The sequence below is a fragment of the Alnus glutinosa genome, chromosome 5, assembly GCF_958979055.1.
Source record: "Alnus glutinosa chromosome 5, dhAlnGlut1.1, whole genome shotgun sequence".
Lineage (NCBI taxonomy): Eukaryota > Viridiplantae > Streptophyta > Magnoliopsida > Fagales > Betulaceae > Alnus > Alnus glutinosa.
The window spans coordinates 5,879,185-5,904,583 of NC_084890.1; the positions used below are offsets into that span (position 1 = coordinate 5,879,185).

General features: G+C 35.9%; 1 protein-coding gene across 1 annotated transcript; it reads left to right on the forward strand.

The window, feature by feature from the left end:
- The first annotated feature begins 15,358 nt into the window (after positions 1–15,358).
- LOC133868886 (uncharacterized) lies at positions 15,359–17,413 on the forward strand. Its single transcript, XM_062305890.1, has one exon. It carries the CDS (start codon positions 15,359–15,361, stop codon positions 17,411–17,413), a length of 2,055 nt encoding a protein of 684 aa, XP_062161874.1.
- Positions 17,414–25,399: the final 7,986 nt, after the last annotated feature.

The window sequence follows — 25,399 nt, forward strand, 5'->3', positions numbered from 1 at the left end:
GTTTCCACTTCGTCAACAAATATCTTGTCTCTTTTATTTTTCGTATTTAAGATATTTTGTTACACACGAGTACACACTTGGTTATTTAGAAGTCAATATTTATTTTCAAATATGAGAAGGCATAAAACATATCACCTAATAACATCTCAATGTGAAAATCATCAAACTGAAATCATAAAGACCTTAAGATATTTAAAACACTTAACGACATATGCAATGGGAGAACCATGCAAGCATCCAAATTGACATGGAAGATATGATAACAAGATACACAACATGTGAAAAATCAACTCAAATCATATATCCAAACATGTCAAAGGGAGGAAAAACCCCAAATTCAAAAATATATATGAAATTTTAGGTTTTTCAAAATTCAATCTCAATACAATATATCAAAGGATTGATAAGAATGAGAGATGTGGAATAAAAGTAGCACATTCAAAATGTGTAACACTATTATTTATAAACTGATAAACTGATAAATTTATAAACTGATAAGAAGAGGTAAATTTACCATTTAACAAATACTTTAATACTGTTCTTCATGTATGAGTTTAAATAATAGTTTAATAGGTAAGACCCAACAAATGAAATATTTAATCGAAATTGGAGGTGACTTAACTGATCGAGATAATATTCGAACTCAAGACCTTTAACTTTAATACCATGTTAAATCACAATTTAACCTAAAAACTTAATCTAATAGAAAAATGTAAATTTATTATTTAATCAATATTTGACAGTCGCGCGGAGAAGGATTTGTCCATTCACCAATGAAAAGGGAAAGAATGCGCTTTCAAGAAGAGAATTAATACTATTTTTTCATAAAAAAAATTGTTTGGTTTCAATTTTTATTTTTATTTTTTTTCATGGGACTTACAAATTTAATAGTAAATTTTTGAAAAATGGAGGGCCAAATAGGGGGAGAAAAGGGGTCAAGTTGTGTGCAAATATCTTATTCGAGAGGAATGATACTTGCACTCATTTCTCACAACAGCCTACGTGGAAAGGCAGTTTTTTAATTAATTTATTTATTTATTTTTATTTATTTATTTTTTTCGTTTCTTTTTGGAGCTTCAAATCCGGTTGGAGGGAAATGATATTTCATTTTCCCTCCAACGCAACCCCCCCCCCCCCACGCTCTCTCTCTAAAAAATCTGCGTCGTACAGTCCCCACGTACTGTCGTCTCTTCGCCGGCTTTTCTCTCGGCGGTCGGCCTCATCCGTTGTCCGGCGTCCCTCTCCATCAGATTTTCACTCTCTCTCCGGCAGATTTCCTCTCTCATCCGGTCGTCTCTCCGCCAGCTTCTCTCTCAGCGGCCAGCCTCCCTGTAACGACTGTACAGTCCGTCGTCCGATCGTCCCCTTGCCGGAACCGCTTCACCGGAGTCTCCTCCTTCGTCGAAACCGCCGCCCACAGTCTCTGAAACGGCTCTCTCTGTCTCCGGCGCACACGTTCTCTCTCTCTGAAACGATCGTCCTTCTCTCTCTCTCTGGCCAGCCGTTTAGTTTCTTCGGCGGATTTGGAGACCGGATCTGTCTTTGACGCACTCTCTCTCTCTCTCTCTCTCTCTCTCTCTCTCTCTCTCGCAGGTCGTCCCCATCCCTCTCGGCAGCTTCTCTCTTGGCGGTCGGCCACCCTTCACCGGCGTTCCATCTCCGGCAGGATCTGTCTTCGGCGACGCTAATAAAAAGGGTTCTCTCTCTCTCTCTCTCTCTCCATTTTGGCATAACAAAACCATTTTCCAAACTCTAATTTGTAAATATCTTCTGCTGCCGGTTGTCTATTTTGGTAGGGGGTTGGCTTCTGGTGTTAGAGAAACTACTGTGTGTCTAGCTTTGGTTTAGCTGTTTTGCTCTTTTGGGTTGTTTTGCCTCTGTTTTGTTGAGATTGTAGTTTTGGTTGAATGATCTAGACCAGATCTTGGCTGAATGATCTGGACCACGATCTTTGCTTGATATTGCCTTTGGTGAGCTTGCCTTACTTGGAAGATTTTGAACAGGCGGATTTGGCGGTCGAATCTGTCTCCCCGACACTAAAAACTTGTTTAGGTTTGGTAAATGTCATGAATTGAAACATTATGATCAAGTTTAGCTTCTTTGTATATTTGGCCAAATGGGTTTTCAAATTTATCATGTGGGTTGTGTCTGTTGCATGGAATCTCCAATTTAGATTTGGCCGAGGCTTGGTGTGTTATTTTGGTTGCAGGAAAGGGTAGCGCTTACAGTTTCGGATCCTCATATATATGCAAATAAAGAAATTGTGGCTTATTACAACACTAACTTCTTTTTCTTTTCTTCTTCTTCTTCTTTTTTTTTTTTTTTTTTCTTTTTTTTTTTTTTTTTTTCCCTTTTTCCGCTTATGTTGTTCAGTAGGGTATAATGTGAAAATTTCAAAACTATCATAGTTGAGAAATTTCAAAAATAACACATAATCTATGTCCATATTGAATTTCACATGCATATTTAGGAGAAGAGATAAATTGTAAACCCCATTTTTTATAATGCCCTTAAATAATAGTCTAATTTTTTTTTTTTTGAAATGTTTTAGTGTTTAATTTGCATAAGTTAGTGTTGTTTTAAGTTCTCTCTCAGAGTAATCAAAACTAAGGGTTTTCAAGAAAATGAAAACACAAGGTAAAGAAATCTCAGGTTCCTTTACCTGAGATTGTAGAGATCACTGAAGATATTTTTTTTTTTTTTTTTTTTTTTTTTTTTTTTTTTTCTATTAATTTGTGCAGTTATTCAAGATGAACTCTTTAATTTTTGTTGGTTTCAAAACCGATTCTTTAGAAATTAATGAGAGAAAAAATATATATATTAGAAGATGGAATTGTTAGAAGGTAGAGGGTGGCTTGGAGAATTGAAGATTGGGAAAAAGCTCTTTTGTTGAGGCATATAATCATGACATTTCAAACTATTTTTTTGGTGATTGATCAGCAGTCTCTTTCTTTGGTAGTTTATAAAATTTCTTTCACAACCACCAATGCTAGTTAATTCTCAAACTATGATTCAGTTAGTGTCGGTTTCGTTTAATAGAGATAGATATGACTTTTCTAATTAAAGCTAATCTCAACTGCACTATCTCTGTATTATCCTACACTGACCTTTCCTAATGCAGAAAAAAAGAGAGCATATAATCCACATTGTAGTCTGCCTATTTATTGTCTCTCCTTTCGGCTACAAGGTATGAGATCTTAGGATCTATTCTTGTTGGCTTTGTTCTTGAGGCATGGATTGAATTTCGTCGAAGTCTTGGGGTTAATTTTTGTCCAGATATAATTGTAATTGCATATCTGGAATTGCATATCGTTGGGGTGGTTTTGTTCAAGGTTCTTTGTCCGCATAGTGTCCACATATTGTCCGTTTCTGTCTGCAGAGTGTCCGCATTTTGAGATTCACTTTTTTTTTTTTTTTTTTTTTTCTACTAGATGGGTTTTTGAAATTGGATTTTGTTTTAGTAGAAAATTTTAAACATTGGGGGAAAAAATCTTTATAGAAAATTTTTCTTGTCTTCTTATGGTTTATTTACACATTTTTCTTGTCCTTGTACATTTGATTGCATTCCTGATGCTGCTTTCCTGTTCCAACTAACTAGAAATTTCACAAAATATATTGGTTAGTCTAGAACTAAAATGTCATCATTGCTTTCCTAAGTTTGAGACCAAGTTGCATCATTTCCATGTTGAAGCCATTAGATGCATTTGAAACCATGTTTCACCTTACTCCTTTGGATTTCAAGAAACTTAATTGTCTGAATTTTATTATAATTTGCTATGATGGAATTATTTTAAATCCCTCCATGTCACATCTAATAGTCCAAATGCATGTTAGGAAACCATGATCACACATTGATTGTTTTCCTGTGATTTTCTGCTTGCTATTTTTGACGGTGTGGTTTGTAAGTGGCTTGTATTATCTAAAATCTTGCTCACAATTTTGCAGGATATATGGCCACCTGAGCTATTTGAACGGTAAATGGAATAAGTGGAATAGAAGGAATGCAAGTTACAATGTGTTTTGTTGTTTTGAAACTATTTTGTGTTGTATTGACTATTTAGCCTTTTTGTGGTGTAATTACTAGATTTTCATATATACTAGTAGCTTCTGCACTACTAGTAGAATTTATTATGTATAAATTTGTTAGTATTATTCTTGCATGCCGATTTTGGCATTTTGGAAGGTCATAGTTCTTAGTGTTTTGCTTATTGTAACTATTTTGGAATAGAGGTCAAAACTTGAGAGATCATATTTGTTTGGGGTGCATTGTAAGTACTAGTACATGGAAGGAATGCAAGTTACAATGTATTTTGTTATTTTGTTATTTTTTATTCTTTTTTTTTTTGTTTATGGAGAAGTGAATTTTTTTTATGTTGTAATTTGTAGATTTTCATATGTACTAGTACAATTAGATGCTGAAATATGTATGCTGAAGTATTAGATGCTATTTTGTCTTGTAATTAGCTTTAAGATGCATGTTAATTGGGTTTATTTTATATTATCAATCCAGTCCTCAAGATGCATGTTAATTGGTTTCTTTGATCAACTAAAAATTCTAACAGGTTCATCAGCCAATGGGAAGCCTCAAAGTTAGAATGATGTTTTCATATTATGGATTCTTTCATATCTTAGTTCATGCATTTTCTAGTAAATTTTGGTTATTTTTTGGCATCTTTTTGGTGCATCAGTTGTGCACTTTATCTTGGAAGTTATGTTCTACTTGAAAGTTGATACTCAAGCAATGGAGTTGATTTGTTTTGTAATTGGAGTTGGATGTTTAGTGTCCTACATTTGTGTACAAGTGTAAAGAAAATATGCACACACTATTATGCACCTTTTAAATTAGTGCATACCTCTCTATACACTGTTTTTAAGTTGCATAAAAGTGAACAATGTACACCAGTAAATAACTTGCATGTTCCACTGGATATGAGGCTTTAACATGGATCGTGTTCCTAGTGGGAGGAATAATGTGGTCCAGGTGATAAGGCACAAGGATAATGATAAGGCAAGAATTATGAACAAAACTCTTCTTATCTCTGCTGCAAAGAGGAATATACATGGTGTGAAAAATTAGTAGATGTCTGACGAACAATTAGTAGATGGCTAAGCAAATAAAATGATTCTTGTAGTTTCTTTCATCTCATTCACAAGGAAATTGCTCAAAGAGCTTTAGAAATTGTCTTGATCTAAAAAATGCACGTCTTTTAGAGAATGAGAACTACAAAAATAGAGTTTTCTTACTTCATTGATTATATTCTTCTCATCCTATCACAATATTCAACATCACAACAAAATACATGGGATCAACTTGTTCAACACTCTCAACACAGCAACAAAACCTTTCCATATATTAAATTTTTGCAAAACTTCTATCCACTACAAATAAGATCTCTCAATAAGCATTACACAGAAATCCGATGCTTTCTATCTTTTAAATACTTTAGGATCTAGCTTCTCCCTTCTTCATACTTCTGCCATATCCCGGCCTGCAAAATTTGTTGTCTTCTTTCTTTATACTTTTGCCAATATCTCTGTAAGGTGAGTACATATAGAGATAATAATTGTAGTTACATGATAGAACAATCTAGTTTAAAGATCTCTAATTAAGAAGTACACTCGTTCAACTCAAAAATGAAAAAATACCACCTAAAATTTATTTACAAAAAAATATAAGTAGTAATCGATAGATCCCAAAATCCTTTTCAATTCAATTCAGCCAAAAGCTAAAGACATAGTTCATAAAAAATGCATTTTCTTCTTATTACAAAAGAAAGTGTGGATATGTGTCTTTTCTGGATTGCTGAGAACCTGCAATAATCAATTCACTTTGCTAATAATTTCAAAAAATTGACAATAACCAAAATGAAATGGAACTATGTTAAGTATAAAATAAATCATGAAACAACCATAATGTTGAGTTTGAAACAAGAGCAACTTCATCATAGCAGCCAGAAAATGGTTATATGACCAAGAAACAACCATTATGTTAATTTTAAAATAAAAGCACATGTAAAAAAAAAACCAACTATTACATGTAAAAATCACAAAGGGGCAACAAAGAATAAGAACACCAACAACAACTAATACATCTCTGCTGCTAGCTTTGCACTTGGAGGATCTGAAAATGGCTCCCTTCATTATTTGGTGGAACCTAGCATAGTGTGGAAGCTAGAGCTAAAGCAAGGTACAAAGCTACAGCTAGCAAGTTTTGGTAGTACTCGAATTGAAAAGAGCAAATATGACATAGTATCAAACTAATGCAAAATCGAACATTCAAATTGGAGTCTTTATCCCTTCCTGCATCTTTTCCCCCAAACAAATTAATGAAAAAAGTGAAATTACATAAAGATTCCATTACTTTGAAAGCTGAATTAAACCTCAAATCCTTCAAGCTATTTATTTTACCTGCATAAGGCTCTGCATCCAGACTCCACACGAAAACTAAACTACATAAAAGCTAAGCTAATAACCTTAAAAGCATCTAACTTGACAATATAATCCAAATTTTGAGGAAAACTAGAAGCCTATCACCCACAATATATTAAGAATTTGCACAAATCTGAACCGATGTTTCAAGTAATAAAAAACCTCAAGAACAATTTAATAAATGGTAATAAAGGCTTTGCACATGAATCACTAATTAAATATACGGGAAACTACTAACCACAAAATTGCTCCTTCACAAAATTATTGCATTATTAGACATTCGGGTAAAGTGACTATAAAATGCACATCTCACAAACTTGTACAATATAAAAGAAACATGGAAACCTGTGTAGAAAATGAGCCTACCGTTGGAGATGCCGACCTCATAGTTCTAGATGGAAGGTTTTCCAGCCCAAGCCTGCTCCAATTTTGGTTGTCTTGAAATCCTAGTCCATTCAGAGAGAAACCAGAACAAAGGAAAAAAAAAAAAAAAAAAAAAACAAGATCATTGAATGTTGAAAAACCAAATCGAACCCAGAACATAGTGCCTTGCGTAAAAAAACAAAAAGAAAAAAAAAACAAAAAAACTTCAGAAAAACCTAACCTTGGTTCCGTTGGATCTGGTTCCGTCTCACTTGCCGGTGGAGATGGTGCCGGTGAAGGACGACTGGAGAGAGAGAGAGAGAGAGAGAGAGAGAGAGAGAGAGAGAGAGAGTTATAACCAGATCTTACCATCGGTGAAGAACTGACGAGTGGAGAGAGAGATGCAGGCTGGTGGAGAAGGATGGACGGCCGGTCGGAGAAAAGAGAGAGAGCGTCGCCGGAGAGTACATTTTTTTAGCGTCGACGGAGACAGATCCGGCCGCCAAATCCGCCGGAGACAGAACGCTGGTGAAGGATGGCCCGGTGGAGGGTGGCCAACCACCGAGAGAGAAGCCGACCGCCGAGAGGGTCGGTCACGACCGGTGAGAGAGAGAGAGAGAGAGAGAGAGAGAGAGAGAGAGAGAGAGAGGCCGCGGTTTCGGACGGAGGAGACCGAACGCCAGTGAAGCGGCGCCGAGAAGGGGAAGACCGGCAAGTGGGCGGCGGCAACGGCAGTTTTGTACAGAAGTTGGAGAGAGAGCGGCGTTGGAGGGGAAATGAAAATCTCAATCCCCTCCAACCGGTTTTCAATTCCAAAAGAAAAGAAAAGAAAATTAAAAAAAAAAAATTAAAATCACTTTCCACGTCAACCTGTTGTACCGTTGTTCTGAAGAAAGAGTGTAAGTATCGTTTCTCCTTATTCGATTGTACAATATTCTGTTGACTCAATCATTTACGTATGACAATTATTGATGTGTCAGTGCCATAAAAAAATAAATTAAAAATTTTACGTCGACACTAACGCATCTAGAAATAATAATAAAAGAGAAATAAAAGTGTGTTTCTACCCTCACTCTTCATAGGCAACTTGGGGCAAGCCAATCAAAATGAAAATAGGCCACCTTTATAAGAGAGAAAAAGAGGGTGGGGGCTTGGGGACCAATGGGAAAAGTCGAACAGAGACTTATAAATGATTTTGAATCCAAGTTACATTTATAATTGATTGTTCGAATTTAATGTAATTTGAATAATTTTATAAAAGATAACTGTATTATTTATCTGTTCCGAACCGGTGTATCTAGGAGTGAGCAAATACCCGCAGAACCCGCACCGCCCCGCCCCGCCCCGTGAAGCCTAAAACCCGCACTCATGGTGCGGGTTTAGGGGCGATTTTTGGGCCCCCGAAGCGGGGCGGGGCGGGTTGCGGGGGGGACCCTTAAAATTTCGCGAGTCCCCGCCCCGCCCCGCACCGCATATTTTGAAAAAAAAAAAAAAAAAAAGAAAAAAAAAAAAGAAAAAAAAGAAAGAAAGAAAGAAAAAGAAGAAGGCAGAAAAGGGCAAAAGGCCAATTTCTTCTCTAACCTAACCCTAACACTTCTCTTCTCTACAAAAAGAGGGCCCTCCCTGTCTCCCTGAGTCCCTAAGCGCTGCGCGCGCCCCACGCACGGCAGCAGTCACCGGTCACTCTCCTCACAGCCCTCGGCCCCTCACCAGTCACCGGCCCTCACACAGTCATGCCCTCACGGCTCACAAGTCATGCCCTCTGTCACTCGCTAGTCGTCACCTCGCCGGACGCATGGTCACACGAACACACATCACAGACTCACACATCGGCAGGCCGCAGAAGAGGAAGGGGAAGGCCGGAAATCCGTCGACTTCTAGCGATTTCTGGCGGGAAATTCGGCGACTTCCAGTGGCAATTTTCCGGCGACCCGAGTATTTTTTTTGGCGATTTCAGTAGGTCTTACACGGTGGATTTCTCTGTGTTTCAACAGAAAATCCCTAGGTAATTTCTTGTGATTTGGCTTAATTAATTTGGATTATTGTTGATTTATTTGATGTAGTGATTATGGTTGGGTTGTTGATGATTATTGGCTGATTTGGGTGAAGTTTCGGTGATGGGTATTTTGTTGTTGTTGATTCACGGCTGAACTGTATTGGTGCCTCCCCTATTTCAGCCCGCCGGTGTATGTGTGTGTGTTGAGTGTTGTGGTGTAATTTCCTGTGAATTGATTTTAGCCTTATTATACTAATTGTGGAATTGTTACTGGGTTTTAGCCGGTTATGAGAATTGGTGATTAAGTTCTGAAAATTTGGTTCTATTTTTTTTTTCCCAATTTTTTTTTTTTATGAATCATAACCCGTGGGGATCCCCGCATACCCGCGGGGATCCCCGCCCCGCAACCCCGCCCCATCCCCCCCCGCCCCATGCGGGTGCATAGGGTAATCTGCGGGGTGCGGGGGAAGAAAAACCCCATCCCCCCCCCCCCCCCCCCGCCCCATGCTCAGCCCTAGGTGTATCTCACATATTGAATTGTTCATGAAAATTGCGCGTCATAACCCATTTCTGTAAAACTATCCAAATTTTGTGGGGGACCTTATTCTTTTTATTCATGACTAACTTGAGTGTGACTGTACCTATTGAAAACTGAGAGTCTATGCATGTGGACTTAGCATAAGATTAATTAATGTATTAAATTACGTACAGAAATCTTGGATTAAAAAGCACATTCATTTGAATTCACAGAGACCGGAAAGACTGAATCAATTAAGCGCGCGTAATGGCTGGATCAACAAGTACTTATTCTACTAACTCTACTAGAAAAGGTTTGAACATATCAAATAGGAAAAATAAGAAATAGTTGAAGGGACAACTCCCTCTATTAATTAACGCGATATTTTTTTTTAGAATAATAATAATAATAATGAATATATAAGATAATAAAACAATCTCACCAATTATATATAATATTGTTGAGTTATTGGTGTCTCTTTGGGATTCTTGTTCTTTGTCCGAAAACTGGCTCATATATTCTCAGTACTGTTCTGGGTCTGGAAAGTGGAAAGTAGTCCAGCCATGATCACCTCATGTGTATTGATCAATATCATCATCAAACCCATGAGAGTAATGATAGGCAGGAGCATTTTGCCCCGGCTACTGCCCGACTTTTTTAATAAAAAATTATTTTTTTTAATAAAAACAATTTTTGATGTGATATTAAAAATTGTTTTTGATTAAAAAAATACATTTTTAATAAAAAGGGGTGGGCAGGAGCCGAGCAAAATGCTCCTGCCTATCATTACTCAACCCATGAACCTTAGATGCATCGTCTGACCGAGAGCTCCACCAAGGATCGGAGCTCGCTCTCCCATAATTAGGCTGTGTACTGTGTGTTAGTCGTTCACTTTAGAGCAATAATTAACTCCCTTCAATTTAGTGCCTGGCCGCCCCCAGCCACTGGGGGTGGCTGCGCGCCACCCCAGAGTTGTCTGGGGGTGGCCTTTGAGCTTTCTTTTTTTTTTTTGAATTTTTTTTAAAAAAATAAGTATTTTTATTTATTTTTTAATAAATTTATATTTTTTTTATTAAGATGAACACGTGTCGCCATCTTATTGGTGACACGTGTCGCTGACGTGGCATTTGACGGAATCTGTTAAAAATTTTAACAGAATTTGACGCCATGGATCGATTTGTAATTATTGCATACCACGAGTACCTCCCATGAACTTTTTAAACCATAGAGAGTGAAAAATAATTATGGTATACCACAGGGACTAACGGTGCAATTATCCATTTTTTTTTCAACAAAAACTTATATTAATAAACTAATATTAGGCAAATGGAACTATGAAAGGATGCTATTTTCTTATTTTATCTGTATTAAATTAATTACTAATTATTACAAAATTGTCTTATGCAGGTTAAAAGTGTTACATAATTTCATTATAGAGAAAAACATCTTTGATAAACCAGGTTCTATTCTATTATTTTTTTTATGTCATCTTTTTATTTTTAATATTTTTAATCATAAATGTATGCTAGAAATATGCATTAGTTATGAAAAGCTTTAAACATAGAAGAATAAAAAAAATATAATTGAATTAAATAATATAAGCCGAAAAATTTATTACTAGCAATAAAATGTTAAATCTTAAAAGCAAGAAAAATAATTATTAAAAAAAAATATTAAATATGAAAAAAGGCCACGTCTAAAATTGTCGCCTAAGGCCCTATAATATATCGAGCCGGCCCTGCCTGGAAGATCCAGGGGTGGCCTTTGAGCTTTCTTTTTTTTTTGAATTTTTTTTTTAAAAATAAATATTTTTATTTATTTTTTAATAAATTTATATTTTTTTATTAAGATGAACATGATGGCGACACGTGTCGCTGACGTAGCATTTGACGGAATCTGTTAAAAATTTTAACAGAATTTGACGCTAGGGATTGATTTGTAATTATTGCATATCACGAGGACCTCCCATGAACTTTTTAAACCATAGGGAGTAAAAAATAATTATGGCATACTACAGGGACTAATGGTGCAATTATAAAAAAAAAAAAAAAAAAAAAAAAAAAAAAAAAAAATTGTAATTACTATTTTATAAGTGAACTAACTTCTTTCCGGCTTTCCCTTTTTTTTTTTTTTTTGGTTTAAAATTTTGTTTTTCTGAAGTTGCATTGGAAAACAAAGAAAAGGTGTGGCTTTCACAGCCACATCTTTTCATCTTATCCCTACGTCCACACGTTTTATTTGAACTGATACAACCCACCATCAAAAAAATCAAGCTCTTCCCATGATCGAAAACAAAGTGTAAGAGATGTTAAAAAAATAAAATAGCAGAGCCCAACGGTGTTCAATACCTCACTTTAACTGGGTGCGAGATTGCCGAATGACGCAGTGGTCCTACGCCTCCTAGCTCCTTCTTGGCTCAGTTGGCTGCCGACGGAAACTTTTGGTAATTTGCTAAGAGAGATTGTTTTGTATTTTTTTTTTCCAAAACAAATAAAAAGTCATTTGCTTCTTCTATTGATTTTTCTATACGGGAGTAATAGTCTCAACTGGAGGGATAATGCAATGTTTTATTTTTATTTTTACTTTTTTTTTTTTTTACAAAATTGTTGTGTTCCTAGGCATTTGACGGTTGGTTTTTCTATGCGAGAGTTCTTAAAAAGATAAATCATTGTATTTATGGGCTTGTTTGGCAAAGAACAGAACAAAGTAGTGGGTTGTTAGTTTTGAAATTAGTAAAAAGTGATGATGTGATATAAAATAAAAAAAATTCATATAAAAAAGTAAAAAAAATTTGTATTGTAGTGAATTTTTTTATTTGAATAATAATAAAAAATTATTGATGTGATATAAAAAGTGAAAAACAATAAGAATATTTTGATGTGAATTGTTGTTAAAAAAAAGTACAATAACTAGTGCCAAGCACTATCCTGTTCCGTAACCATGCTTATCAAACAAGGCCTATTTTTCTTTGACAAAATCTTGTGTTTTTGGGCTTACAGTTGACTTTCGTGAGATTTAGAGTCTCTCAAAGGAGAATTAATGCATTTTTTTTCCTTTCTTTAGCAAAATCTTTGTGCACTATAATTGTTTTTTTTTTTTTTAACAAATCTGGCTTAATTTTTTCATATTTTGGGGGCCTTTTTTCATTGGGGGCCTTAAGCAGTTGCCTAATTGGCCTAGTGGTCAAGCCGGCCCTGTCTACATTGGGTCCTAGACTTCCACTTGTGCTTTTTAAATGAAACGTCACTGATGTATGCAGCATAGAGATTTCCAATTTGCATCAAGAAAATTGGGGTGGGTCTAATTAATTGCTTTTAATTCCTCAATTGGTAGCATAGAAATTTCTAATTTGCATTAAACAAAATTGGGTTTTTAACTATTTTTAATTCCTACCATTCCTTTAGACGTGGGTAATAGCATTATAAAGATAAGCAAGTTCTTATCATGAGCTGATATTTTTTTTTTTGAAAAAACCAAATGCTCCATCTCCTTGCAGAATAATTATGAATAGTGTTATTAGGTGCATGTGGCGTTTACTACGTGTTTCTTTATAAACTGACGTGACGTTTTTAACTGGTGAAATATTAGTTGTTGACTTATCAATTTAATTAGTTAATGATTGACTTGTCAACAATACATTTTTAATCATTTTATAGATTATAAACTATCACGTTAATTTGAAAAGGAATTATAGTAAACTCTGTAGAACCCTAACCATTTCCAAATTATGAAGATAGGAAATTAATTAATGGAGAGAACTTTGGGACCTGACATAGCTAATAGCCTAATATTGTCGGTGAACTGAAGGCCAAGTTGAGGTTATAAGCTTAAACTTCCAATTCTTTAACGACAAAACGTGAGATTCAAAATTCACCTCCCTATCCTTTGCATCAATTTTCTTAGCAGTCAGCAAAAGGTTGTATGGTTTTTTCTTTTTCTCTCCTATAATATGTGTTACCACCTTCTGTTTATATCAGTACTACAAAAAAATTACTGTTTTGAATAGCTTGTTTGGAGTCGTTTTTGGGCTAAAAAAGACGCTATTCGTTTTGAGTCATTTTAATAGTGTTGGTTGGAAAGCGACTTAAAACATAAGGTTTGGGCTTCGGGTTAGAGTCGTTTTATTGTTAAAATGGCTTTTATTAAAGTCGTTTTGGTAAAAACGACTCTAATCGTTTGAACAGCTAAATGACTTCAAATGATTTGAGTCGTTCTATACTAAAAAATGCTCCAAATGATTAGAGTCGTTTCAATAGTGAATAAATTAAAGCGACTCGAATGTGAATAAAATAATTTAAAAAATATATATTATAGTCTATAATCTGTGTTAGTGTTACCGCCTTCTGTTTATAGTTTGTCCATAATGCTAACTCGTCTTCACTATTGTTATCATTTTTCTAATTTATTATAGTCTATGTACGTTTTCAAGAAGAGAATTAATACTATTTTTTCATAAAAAATTTGATTGGTTTCAATTTTTTTTTAATTTTTTTTTGTGTGACTTACAAATTTAATAATAAATTTGAAAAATGGAGGGGCAAATAGGGGAAGAAAAGGGTCAAGTTGTGTGCAAATATCTTATTCGATTGTACAATATTCTGTTGACTCAATCATATAAGCCATACAGTCAACTTGGGGCAAGCCAATCAAAATGAAAATAGACAAACTTTTATAAGAAAGAAAAAGAGGGTGGGGGCTTGGGGACCGATGAGAAAAGTCGAACAGGGATTGAGACGTACAGGAGACTAGCTAACACTATTATTGACTTATAAATGAATATATATATATATATATATATATATATATATTAGCAGACTTATAAATGAATTTGAATCCAAGTTACATTTATAATTGATTGTTCGAATTTCATGTAATTTAAATAATTTTATAAAAGATAACTGTATTATTTATATGTTCCGAACAAGTGTATTCCACATCTTGAATTGTTCATGAAAATTGGGCGTCATAACCCATTTCTGTGAAACTATCCAAATTTTATGGGGGACCTTATTCTTTTTATTTATAGGGGAAAAAAAAAATAAAAAAATTGACATGCAACACACATCGATCTGTTTCTGGTCGTCGTAGTTGACTGTTATACTTTTCTCCGTCTACAACAAAAGCATATAGTCCTATAGGGGTAGTTTAGGCAAGAGAGGTGGCTCTTTTTTAGTAGCCGACGATCACTAGCTAGCCGTGTGATTTTTGTTTTGTTTTGTTTTGTTTGTTTGTTAGTTTGTTTGTTTGTTTGTTTTTTTTTTTTTTTTTTGTCTGTTTTATGATGTTTCCAGACATTTGTATGAAAAGAAAATGAAAATGAAAAAAAGAAAAGAAAAAAAGAAACGACCAAGACTTGCATGTGCTTTCAATGGAATGGAGAAATAGACGAAATGAGGATCGTAGAGCTCTTTCTAGTAGTTGTAGTGTGGGGGGTATTTTTGTCTCAAAATATATAAAAAGACAAAAATATTCTTACACTTTTTATAATTAACTAGAAAGGATCCGTTTTCTATTATAACATGGTATCAAGTCGGTTGAACTTGAGAGAATCCTAATACGTTATGGTAAAATTTTTTCTAATGTTCTTTTAGAGTTTTTTTATGCTGACATGACATGCCCAGCCTTTTTTAATAAAAATAAGAGAGCGAAATTAAGCTGTAAATTTTTGAATTACATCTTACCATTTCAGATGTATGTCGGGAGAAAACTAGAAAATACTTTAGCATTTCTCTTATTTAAAACAGAATGTCATGTCAGCATAAAACTTCAAAAAAATCACTAAAAAGTGCTTTAGCATTTCTCTATACAAAATACAACATATATTGATCATTTGCATTGACTTGTGTTGAATATATGGCACGCTACAGCTTCCTGGTATATATGATTCTCTTTCCTTGGTAGTTGTAGATACTATTCTCTTTCCTTGGATCATGATTTGAGTGATCAAGATTTAATTGATCAGTTGCTTAGGATGACGATAAATATTGTTGTCTAAGCAGGGCAATTAGAGGGGGAGGAAATAAACCAAAACGAGGGATATTCAGAGAGATAGCATGGGCTTCAACGATGTCAACAGGCTATGGGAGGCATGGAATTTCAAGGTCTGTATTATCTTAAGCCTCTTACTGCAGGCGCTTCTAGTTTTAGCGTCGCCCTTCAGAAAGCGGACGAGAAGCAAATTGCTACTCGTGTTCATATGGCTGGCATACTTAGTTGCCGACTGGATTGCTGCCTTTGCCATTGGACTCGTCTCCAACAGCCAAGATGGCACTCGTGAATCAAAAGGGGGAGAGGACCTCATGGCATTCTGGGCTTCCTTTCTTTTGCTGCATCTTGGCGGCCCTGATACCATTACTTCGTTTTCTCTTGAGGATAATGAGTTCTGGCTCAGGCACTTGATTGGGCTTACATTACAGGTTCTGGCAACTGCTTATATCTTCTATCAGTCGCTTTCTGATCATCAAAGCAAGCTACGGGTTCCCACTACAATGGTGTTTGTTGTGGGAATTATCAAGTACGCAGAGCGGACGCGTGCTCTCTATCTTGCGAGCTTGAGCCAATTCGGAGGTTCAGTATTGCCGAAGCCAGAACCTGGGCTTGACTATGAAGAAGCCATGGAGATATACTCTTCTATGAGGTCAGTCCAGGTCAAGGCGGAGGCATCACATGTGGAGGTGATGCCAATTACCCCGGAGGTTTGTAATCCTGTGGGTTCTACGTCGCCATTAGACGACATGCAATTACTGGAAGAAGCATATCGCCTCTTTGGAATCTTCAAGGGGCTTATTGCAGGCCTCCTATTGAGCTCCAAAGACCGAGAATTGAGCCGAGATTTTTTTCTCACTAGAACTGCGACCGACGCATTCAGACTAGTGGAGCGTGAGCTTAATTTCATAAATGAGGTTCTCCACACCAAGGTTAATGTTGTTCGTTGCCAAACTGGCTACACGCTCCGCTTTGTTAGCTTTATTTTAATCCTAGGAGCATTAATATTGGCAGTTTCAATATTTAAGGAGGAGTGGACTGTGTTTCGCAATAAGTTGTTCGATGTCATACTTACTTGCGCCTTGCTCATTGGGGCATTAGGCCTCGAGGCCATATCCGTCTTCATGCTTATTATTTCTGACAGGACCCTCCTTGCCCTGAAGAGTAGCCGGATAAAAAAATTCATTCTTCGAAGAATCAACTTGAAAAGAAGAAGGTGGTCTAGGTCTGTTTCCCAGTATGATATGATAAGCTATTGCTTGAATGATCCTCCAAAATGGACGTACAATTTGGTTGGTTATGTGGGTGCTGGGGTAATTCTAGAGAAGATAACAATCTTGCGTTTTTCACATTCACTGACGGTCGACGAAGATCTGAAGAAGTTCATTTTCGATCAGCTGAGAATGAAATCCCTGACTGCAAACAACTTGAGAGCTGCCATGGATGCATGTTCGCAAAGAGGTGCTTGGGCTCTTCTGCACACTTCTAGAGATATCTATTTCAAACTAAAATGGAGCATCGTGGAGTATCAATACGCGGAAAGCCCTCTCCTCTGGCACTTGGCTACCGAACTCTGCTATCTCCAGGAAATCAGAATCAAATCTAGTGCTGATAATCATGAAGATAGAAGAGAAATATGCAAACTACTTTCAGATTATATGTTTTATCTTCTTGTCATGAAGCCTGATCTGATGACCCCTGTGCTGGGTAATTGGCAAATTGTCCTCCAGGACACTTGCGAAGAAGCCAAAAGATTCTTTGGCAAAAAATCACCAATATCGAATAAATTTGAAGCCTGTGAAAAAATCCTTGGAGTGGAAACGAAATTCAGACCAGCTGCTGTGAAGGGAAATAAAAGCAAATCTGTGCTGTTTGATGCATGTATGCTGGCACAAGAACTCTTGAAGTTGGAGATAAACAAATGGAAGCTAATGAGCCAAGTTTGGGTGGAATTGATGTCTTACGCTGCCATTAATTGTAGACCAAATGTACATGCACAGCAACCCAGCCGGGGTGGGGAGCTCTTGACATTCATTTGGTTACTGATGAATCATCTAGGCTTGGGAACACAATTCTACGAGCAGGAACGCCAAGCTGGAACGAAAATGGTCCCCCAGAAGTAGGCTAAAATTGACTGAGAAGCTAGCAGTTCACATCAGTATATTGCCTTTCCGAGCTTCTTTTCTGCTTATGTTCCTTATTTGGCCTGTGTCTCCCTCAGCTCTTGTGGTAAACCGTTTTAGCTTGTTTGGATGTTCGCTTAAATAGTATAAAGATGAGTTCTTGTAGTTGATGTACTTAGGTTTTTTTTGCTTTAAATGGTACTAGGTGAACGTGGTTGTATTGTAGAAGTACGATTGGTTCGTACCGATGGATATTTCTATTAAAAAAATAAATAAAAACTTAATTTTATTAAGAATTAAAGACTGGATTAGAATAGTCTTGGAATAATTACTTTGGTTGCCAATCAGAAAATGACTATGCCTTAAATTAAGTATATAAAACGACTATTTTATTCAATCTTTTTTTTTTATTCATAATAAAAGTTATTTATCTTTTCTAAGGAAATAATCCTTTCTGGACCAAACGTATCCTACAAGTCTTAAGAAAATTAAGAGACAAAAGAATATAGAGGAATTATGGTCTATAATTATTTGTACGAAGTACACAAAATTCAGGCAAGTAATTGTAAAAGACCACTTATGAGAATCAACTAAGCGGTTAGGCAATTTAATTTTTAGTTGGTTAAGTGAGTCTCATAAATAGTCTCTCATAATCACCTCTCTAATTCTTTACACTTCGAACAAATAATTGTTTACGATTATGATCCACTACAAAAAGTATTGCTAATTTTACCCTTCTTCGATCTGTTTCTTCCCAGCATCAAATTCATAAATAATTTAGAAGACGGAGTAATATGCATGACATGACAATTTATTATCCCTAATTCCAAACTTTGTAATTAAAAAAAGAAAAAAAAAGGCAAGTATTGCTTAACTTGCGTTATATGTACAAACAAAGCAAATGGTCAGTATTTGCTTATGGGCCAGACTCACAACTTTTACGTATAAAATTGTTTGATTTTACAAATATAATTGTTGAGGGCAAGGAAGAACTCAATGCTTACTTTGAGGAATGCTACACATCATCTATTTGTCTTCTTTTTGTCCTCCCAAAATTGATGTGCCTCTTAAAATCACCATTGGATCAAAATCCAATAGTCATATATCAAAAATTCAATGTTGATTTTAAGAGACACATCAATTTTGAAGGGACAAAAGGAGGACAAATGGATGATGTGTAGCATTACTCGCTTACTTTACACTAATATCCTTATGATTTAGGGAATGGTCCGGCTTTCGATCAAGACTTAGCTTTTGGGGGCAATTCCAGGCTTGGGCTTAGTAACATGTGGCCAGCCCTTTTGAGTATGTACACAATTGTAGCTTATTTGCTTACGAATACGGTATACCGGGGGTTTGCGATTTAAAAATAAAAATTATGATTTAAAAATAAAAGTTTTAAAATGTGTAATTTATAAATATGATTTTTTAAAAAGTATTTAAGTTAAGCGTTTGATAAAATTGTAGTTTGACATTTAAAAATGTAATTTAACCTTTAAAATTGTGCGTTTAAAAAAAAAAAAAAACTCATTCTCTGTGATTTGAAAACGCAAAACATCTGTTTTTTCAAAACAATTTTTTTAAAAACTCAATTCTAAATGATTCATTTTATGCAATTTAATTTAAAATCGCACTTTTTATTTATAAAATCCCAATACCAAACACACCCAAGGTAGAAGATGTATTTAAGCTGTGTTTTAATGAAGCTACATTTTAGATAGGTGCTCTGGTGAATGTTATTGAAGTATATATATAGTTCAGTTAAGTTTTTTTTTTTTTTTTTAAAAAAATAGATACAAGAAAATTCCTGCTACATTATTTAAGGTATTAGTAGTAGTGCCATGTGAATAACGCAAAATAAAACAATTACATTTGGTGGTGTTACACATTTGCTATTTTTAACAACGATAAATTAATTTGACTTGTTCAATTTTATCCTAATGACTTTTCAGCAGCTCGACTTATCACATTGAATAACCAGCTTGAAAGATAACTTGTTGAGAAGAGATAAAAATGAAAAAAAAATATTGTATTTTCATTAACTTATTCATTTGTGACGACACTATCATTGATTTTGTGCAAGAGCTACAACTTAAAGAGTTCGGTTGGAAAATGAGTGGATGAATGAGAAGGATGAAGAAATCATGTGGGATTTCAATATATATATATATATTTATTTATTTATTTGTGGACGTCACTAATTAATTGTCAACTTTACGTAAGGTTCGTGGAAAGTATACAAATAATACTTCATACTGTTCTTCATACCATATCCTAATGACTTTTCAACAGTTTGACTTATCATTTTGAATAATGAGCTTGAAAGATGACTTGCTTAGATGATGATAGAGATGAACAAAAATATTATATTTTTATTAATTTATTCATTTGTGACAATGTCATCAATTCTGTCAATTGCAAGAGCTGCAACTTAAAAGAGTTCGGTTGGAAAATGAGTAGATGAATGATTGTTTTGTCAAGTATGTTGAGAAGGATGAAGAAATTATGTTAGGTCATCTTCAACAGACTAGCTATTTTAACCAAAAGGGTTAAATTTAACTATTTTGAGCATTTTTTTTTCTCTCCAACAGATTAACCATTATGACTTTTTCTCTTCAACATTGAACAGTGAATAGCCAACACTGGCTATTAATTGTTCATCTGTTTATGAATTTTTTATTAATATTTTCTCTCTCTCCCTCTCCCTCTCTATCACTCCACCTCCACCTCCACCCGCATCCCTCTCCTTCTTCGTTCACCTGCTTCCCTCTCCCTCACTTCTCATCTCTGTTGGTCTCCCCCTGAGTCCCCCACTTCGACGCCGTCATTGGCCGCCAGAGACCTCCGTTCCGGCCTCGACAAGAATTCAATGCAATCGGTGTTCTCCCTCTCTGTCACTCCACAGCGCCGCCCCTCCGTCCCCGACCAAGCGCCACACCAAGATCTCTGTCATTGGGGCTGGCAATGTGGGCACGGCCATTGCCCAAACCAAAATCAACTGAAACGCATATTCTAAAACAACCAAAATCATTACCGCAACCAACCGATGTTTTCTCTCCCTCATCACACGTTTCTCCGGCCACCAGAATCCCGCCCCCAACTTCGCCGGCGTCCACCCAGTTCCATCCACTTGCGATCGGACCTCTGATCATCCTCTAAGTCTCACGGGTCGCTCGGGTATTCTCTTGATTTCTCTCGATCTCCCACCGTCACTCTCTCTCTCGATCTCCATCTCCATCTTCTCTAGGTCGCACGGTGAGGATGGTGTTTTGGTCTGAGCCTTCCAGAAGGGGCTTCGCCTCTTGGGCGAGGATGGCGTCTTTCTCTCGACGGGTTGGGGTTGGGGACCTGGGGTTGGGGTTGTGGAGACCGGAGAGTGAGATGGAGACCAGAGAGTGAGAGAGAAATAAAAAAAATAAAAAAAAAAATGATTAAAAAATAATATTTTAATGAAATGAAGAGTAGAATAAAGAGTATTGTTCGAGTGTTTTTAACTGTTGGAGTAGCTAAAGTAAATATTTATAATTTTTGAATAGCTACTTTTAACTTTAACTACTAGAGATGACCTTATAATTTTAAAATATAAAAAATAAAATAAAATTGTGGACGGCATTAATTAATTGTCAACTTTACATAAGATTCGTGGAAAGTATACAAATAATACTTTATACTTTTCTTCATACCATATAATCATTTTGTCTCTTCTACGTCGCTAATGGTCATTCAAGGAATCTTGGGTCATTTTTGACTGTCACAATTTTGCAATCAAACGAAGGCTGCTGCCTGCCTCATTGTTCTGTTCAATCTTTACTGTCAAGTGAAGGCTCTTGGTCCACTGTTCTCTCTCTTTATTTGGTTGTGCCGTTCCATTGTTTCTTGTCAATCAGAGCTTAGACTAAGTTTTTCAGAAAAAGACATCCATTATTTTCTATTTTCTATCAATTTTCTTTCAAAAAGGCAAAAAAAAAAAAAAAAAAAAAAAAACCCAAACAAACCGACGTTAAACTATGGCTGGCCGGTCACTCATTGGAGTTGGGGGTGGTCTGACGACACCCCTAGAACACCTCGGGGTGGACAGCTACCCATGCTTTTAGTTTTTTTTTTTTTTTTTCTTTATAATTTGAGTTTTTTCTTTTTTCTTTTTTTTTTAAAAAAAAAATAATGTGAGGTTTTTTTTTTTAATAATTTTGATTCAATTCCAACGAAAGTATATGTATTGTCACTGAACTAAGGAGTGAGAATATATATTCAATTCAACTATCTTTTATTTCCAATAATAACTATTTCATTTCTTAATTAAATACCCATTCCGCAAACCAAACGAAACCTTAACTTTTGGAGACAGTTCCAGGCTTGGGCTTAGTAACATGTGGCGAACCCTTTTGAGTACGTACACAATTGTAGCTTATTTGCTTATATATATTTAAGGTCCGTTTGGGTTTGAAAAGTGTGATTTAAAAATAACGATTTTAAAATGTATAATTTGAAAATATGATTTTTAAAAAAGTAGTTAAGTTAAGTGTTTGACAAAATCACAGTTTGGCATTTAAAATCGCAACTTAGCCTTTTAGATTATGCGTTTTCAAAAAAGTACACCTTATTACGTGCGATTTGAAAAAGCAAATCTGCCTTTTCAAATCATAATTTTTAAAAACACAATTCTAAACGATTCATTTTCTGTAATTTTGTTTAAAATCGCACTTTTTACCTACGAAATCGCATGCACAATACCAAACGCACCCAAGGTAGAACATGTATTTAAGTCGTGTTTTAATGAAACTACATTTTAGATAAGTGGTCTGGTGATTGTTATTGAAGTATATAGTTCAATTCTATTAAAAAAAAAAAAAGGAAGAAGAAGAAGAAGAAGATACAAGTAAATTCCTGCGTCATTATTTAAGATATTAGTAGTAGTGCCACGTGAATAACTCAAAATAAAACAATTACATTCGGTGGTGTGTTATACATTTGCTATTTTTAACAACGAGAAATTAATTTGGTTTGTTTAATTTTATCCTAATGACTTTTTTAGCAGTTCGACTTATCACTTTGAATAATCAACTTGAAAGATAACTTGCTGAGAAGATGATAGAAAAAAAAAAAAAAAAAATGTATTTCCATTAAGTATTTATTCATTTGTGACACTGTCATTGATTTTGTGCAAGGAGCTGCAACTTAAAGAGTTCAGTTCAAAAATGAGTGGATGAATGATTGTGGTGGTGTTTGGTAAATGGTTATATTGTGAAATTTTTGTTTGAATAGTAGTAAGAAGTAATTGATGCGATATAAAATATAAAAAATTTTGGAATTGTTTTATGGAAAAGTGAAAACTTTTTGTTTTGTAGTGGTACTTTTTTTATTTGAATAGTAATAAAAAAATGATTGATGTGATATAAAAATGAAAAAAAAAAATTAAAATGTTTTGAATTTAACTTTTTTGGGAAAAGTGAAAGGGCTTGTTTGGCAAGAGCAATAAAATTTTCTCTTCTCCTCTTCACTTATTTCAAAAACAATCAGCTTCAAAATATTCTAACTTTATGTTACATCAATAAATTTTTTATTATTATTTAAATAAAAAAAAATTCACTACAATACAAATTTTTTTTCACTTTTCTTTACAATTTTTTTTTTTTTTTTTTACTTTATATCACATCTATCACTTTCAACTCTTACTATCAATTCTCTTTTCCTTACCGAACAAGGCCAAAAATAATAGAGAGAGAAATAAGAGTGTTGCCAAACATCTTCATAGATTTGTTAAGTATATTGGGAAGGATGAAGAAATCATGCTGGAATTTCAAAATACATATTAAAAAAAAAAAAAAAAAAAATTGTGGACAGCACTGATTATTTGTCAACTTTACGTAAGGTTCGTGGAAAGTATACAAATAATACGTTATACTTTTCTTCGTACCATATCCTAATGAGTTTTCAACCGCTCGACTTATCACTTTGAAAACCCAACTTGAAATATAACTTGTTAGATGATGATAGTTGTTGGTACAGTTTCCGGTATGGTGACGTGTCGCCTAAAGATTCGCTGCTGATTTCTACCGAATACCTCAAGCCTGCAAAAAGAACAAACAACTCGTCGGGGGTGCCGACCACGCCCACTCCGATGCCTAAGTCAGTCTAAATCAGTTTTCTACAGAGTATTCTGAATCTTAATCTCAAGAGCTTAGAGAATTCGTGTTTTTATACCTGGTGTGACGGTCTTTATTTATAGGCCGGACCTTCTTGACACCTAGTTGGATTAGGAGTTTGAGTCCTAGCCTGGTTGAACTTTAACCATATCTTCAGAGAATTCGAGTAGGAGTGTGAAGTTCGTAGTTGATTGCATTTGTACTTCTTTAAACTTGATTCCGTGTCAATAACCATTTTATCTCATAAATTATGGATCTGTAGTTTATCCCTGATCTTCTGGGATTCTATCCTTATCGCACTCTAAGACGAGTGTGGCGCATGGCACCTTTTAGAAGACTGTAGCACATTTCAGCCAACCTCCGAGGTGATGATATCCGAGATGTGTTCGCTCCGACCTGGAGATCTCGGGATATATCCGCACCATAACGGGGTTGTGTAAGTCCGAGATGTTTATACTCCGAGATGTTGACACATCCAATAGATATCACCCCGAGGAGATATCACACCGACTCGATATCATACCGAGGCGTTATTACTCCGAGACACAAATATCCGAGATATGTTCGCTCCGTTTTGGCTGGGAGATCCCGGGATATTTTATATACCGTAACCTGGAATGTTAAGACCGAGACATCGCCATATCTCCGAGATGTCTTTAGACCTAGACGACCTTTTCTTTGCTGTGCGGAACTGTGCGGAACAAATGTCCGAGACATAACTCCGAGATGTCATTGGATCTACGTGTCTCTAGGGTTGATTTTATCCTTAACAGTTACCCCCCTAATTCTCTGATTTCAGAAATAAACGGAAATAAGAGAATTACTTTCCGGCTGCCAGTCTGTACCTGATACTGTGCAGGGCGCGTCTTTTCAACAGTTCAAATATTTAAATCTTACCGCTTCTTTTTCCAATGACGACGTCAGCTCTGTACCGCCGCCCTTTTGTCATCATGAAACGGTATGGTCGAGGTAGTGCATTTAATTCTGGAATACGGAAGGCGCGCCTTTTCAACTTCGGAAATTTTGAAATGATGGCGCCCTTTGGCATTTCAGACACGTGGGGAGGGGATACTTAAAGTTTCAAATACTATTCATTCTTTGACAATTCTTTTTCTCGATCCTCCACTGTCGCCTTCTTCCTCAACTCTTTTCTTTCCCTGTATCCTCTGTTTCTTCTTTTCTTCTTTCTTCCATGGCCCTCAAAAAAGCTGGTTCGGTTGTTCCTGCTACGTCTCGGGCTCGGACAAAAAGGTCCGACGGCTTCGTGGATCTCTCTCCCCTGGAGAGTAGGGTGGAAACTGCCCTTTTTGCGAAGCATGAGGGTATCCTTCGTCTGAACTATGAAATTCCTCCAACAGTGAAGATGTTCTATCAGGCGCCTGGAGCTCGGACCATCAACGGCGGCGATATTACCTTGTATGAGAGGATGTTTCTCGCTGGGTTACGGTTACCATTTCCAGAGATTGCTCGGGATTTTGCCCTTTTTTTGATGGTTGCACCCAGTCAGATTATGCCCAATGCCTGAAGGTATCTGTTCGCTTCTTATATCCTTTGGAGACTCGTGTTGAAAAAGGAGATGAGTATCCTGCAATTTTTCAACATCTACAGGCCAAGGCAAACATCAGAGGGGATGATTGAACTCTGTGTTCGTCACCCGCCTGTCTTCATCAAGCTCAAGAGTGGGCTCACGAACAACAAATTCTGGGAGATGCAATTTTTCAGAGTTTCCTGGGTGTGGGAATGCCCCGAAGGCACTCTTCTTCCTGAAGACCGTATGATGCCTCGGACTTGGCAATTGCTACGACCTGACCGAAGCGACCCCCCTTCACTCAGTGTATCCGAA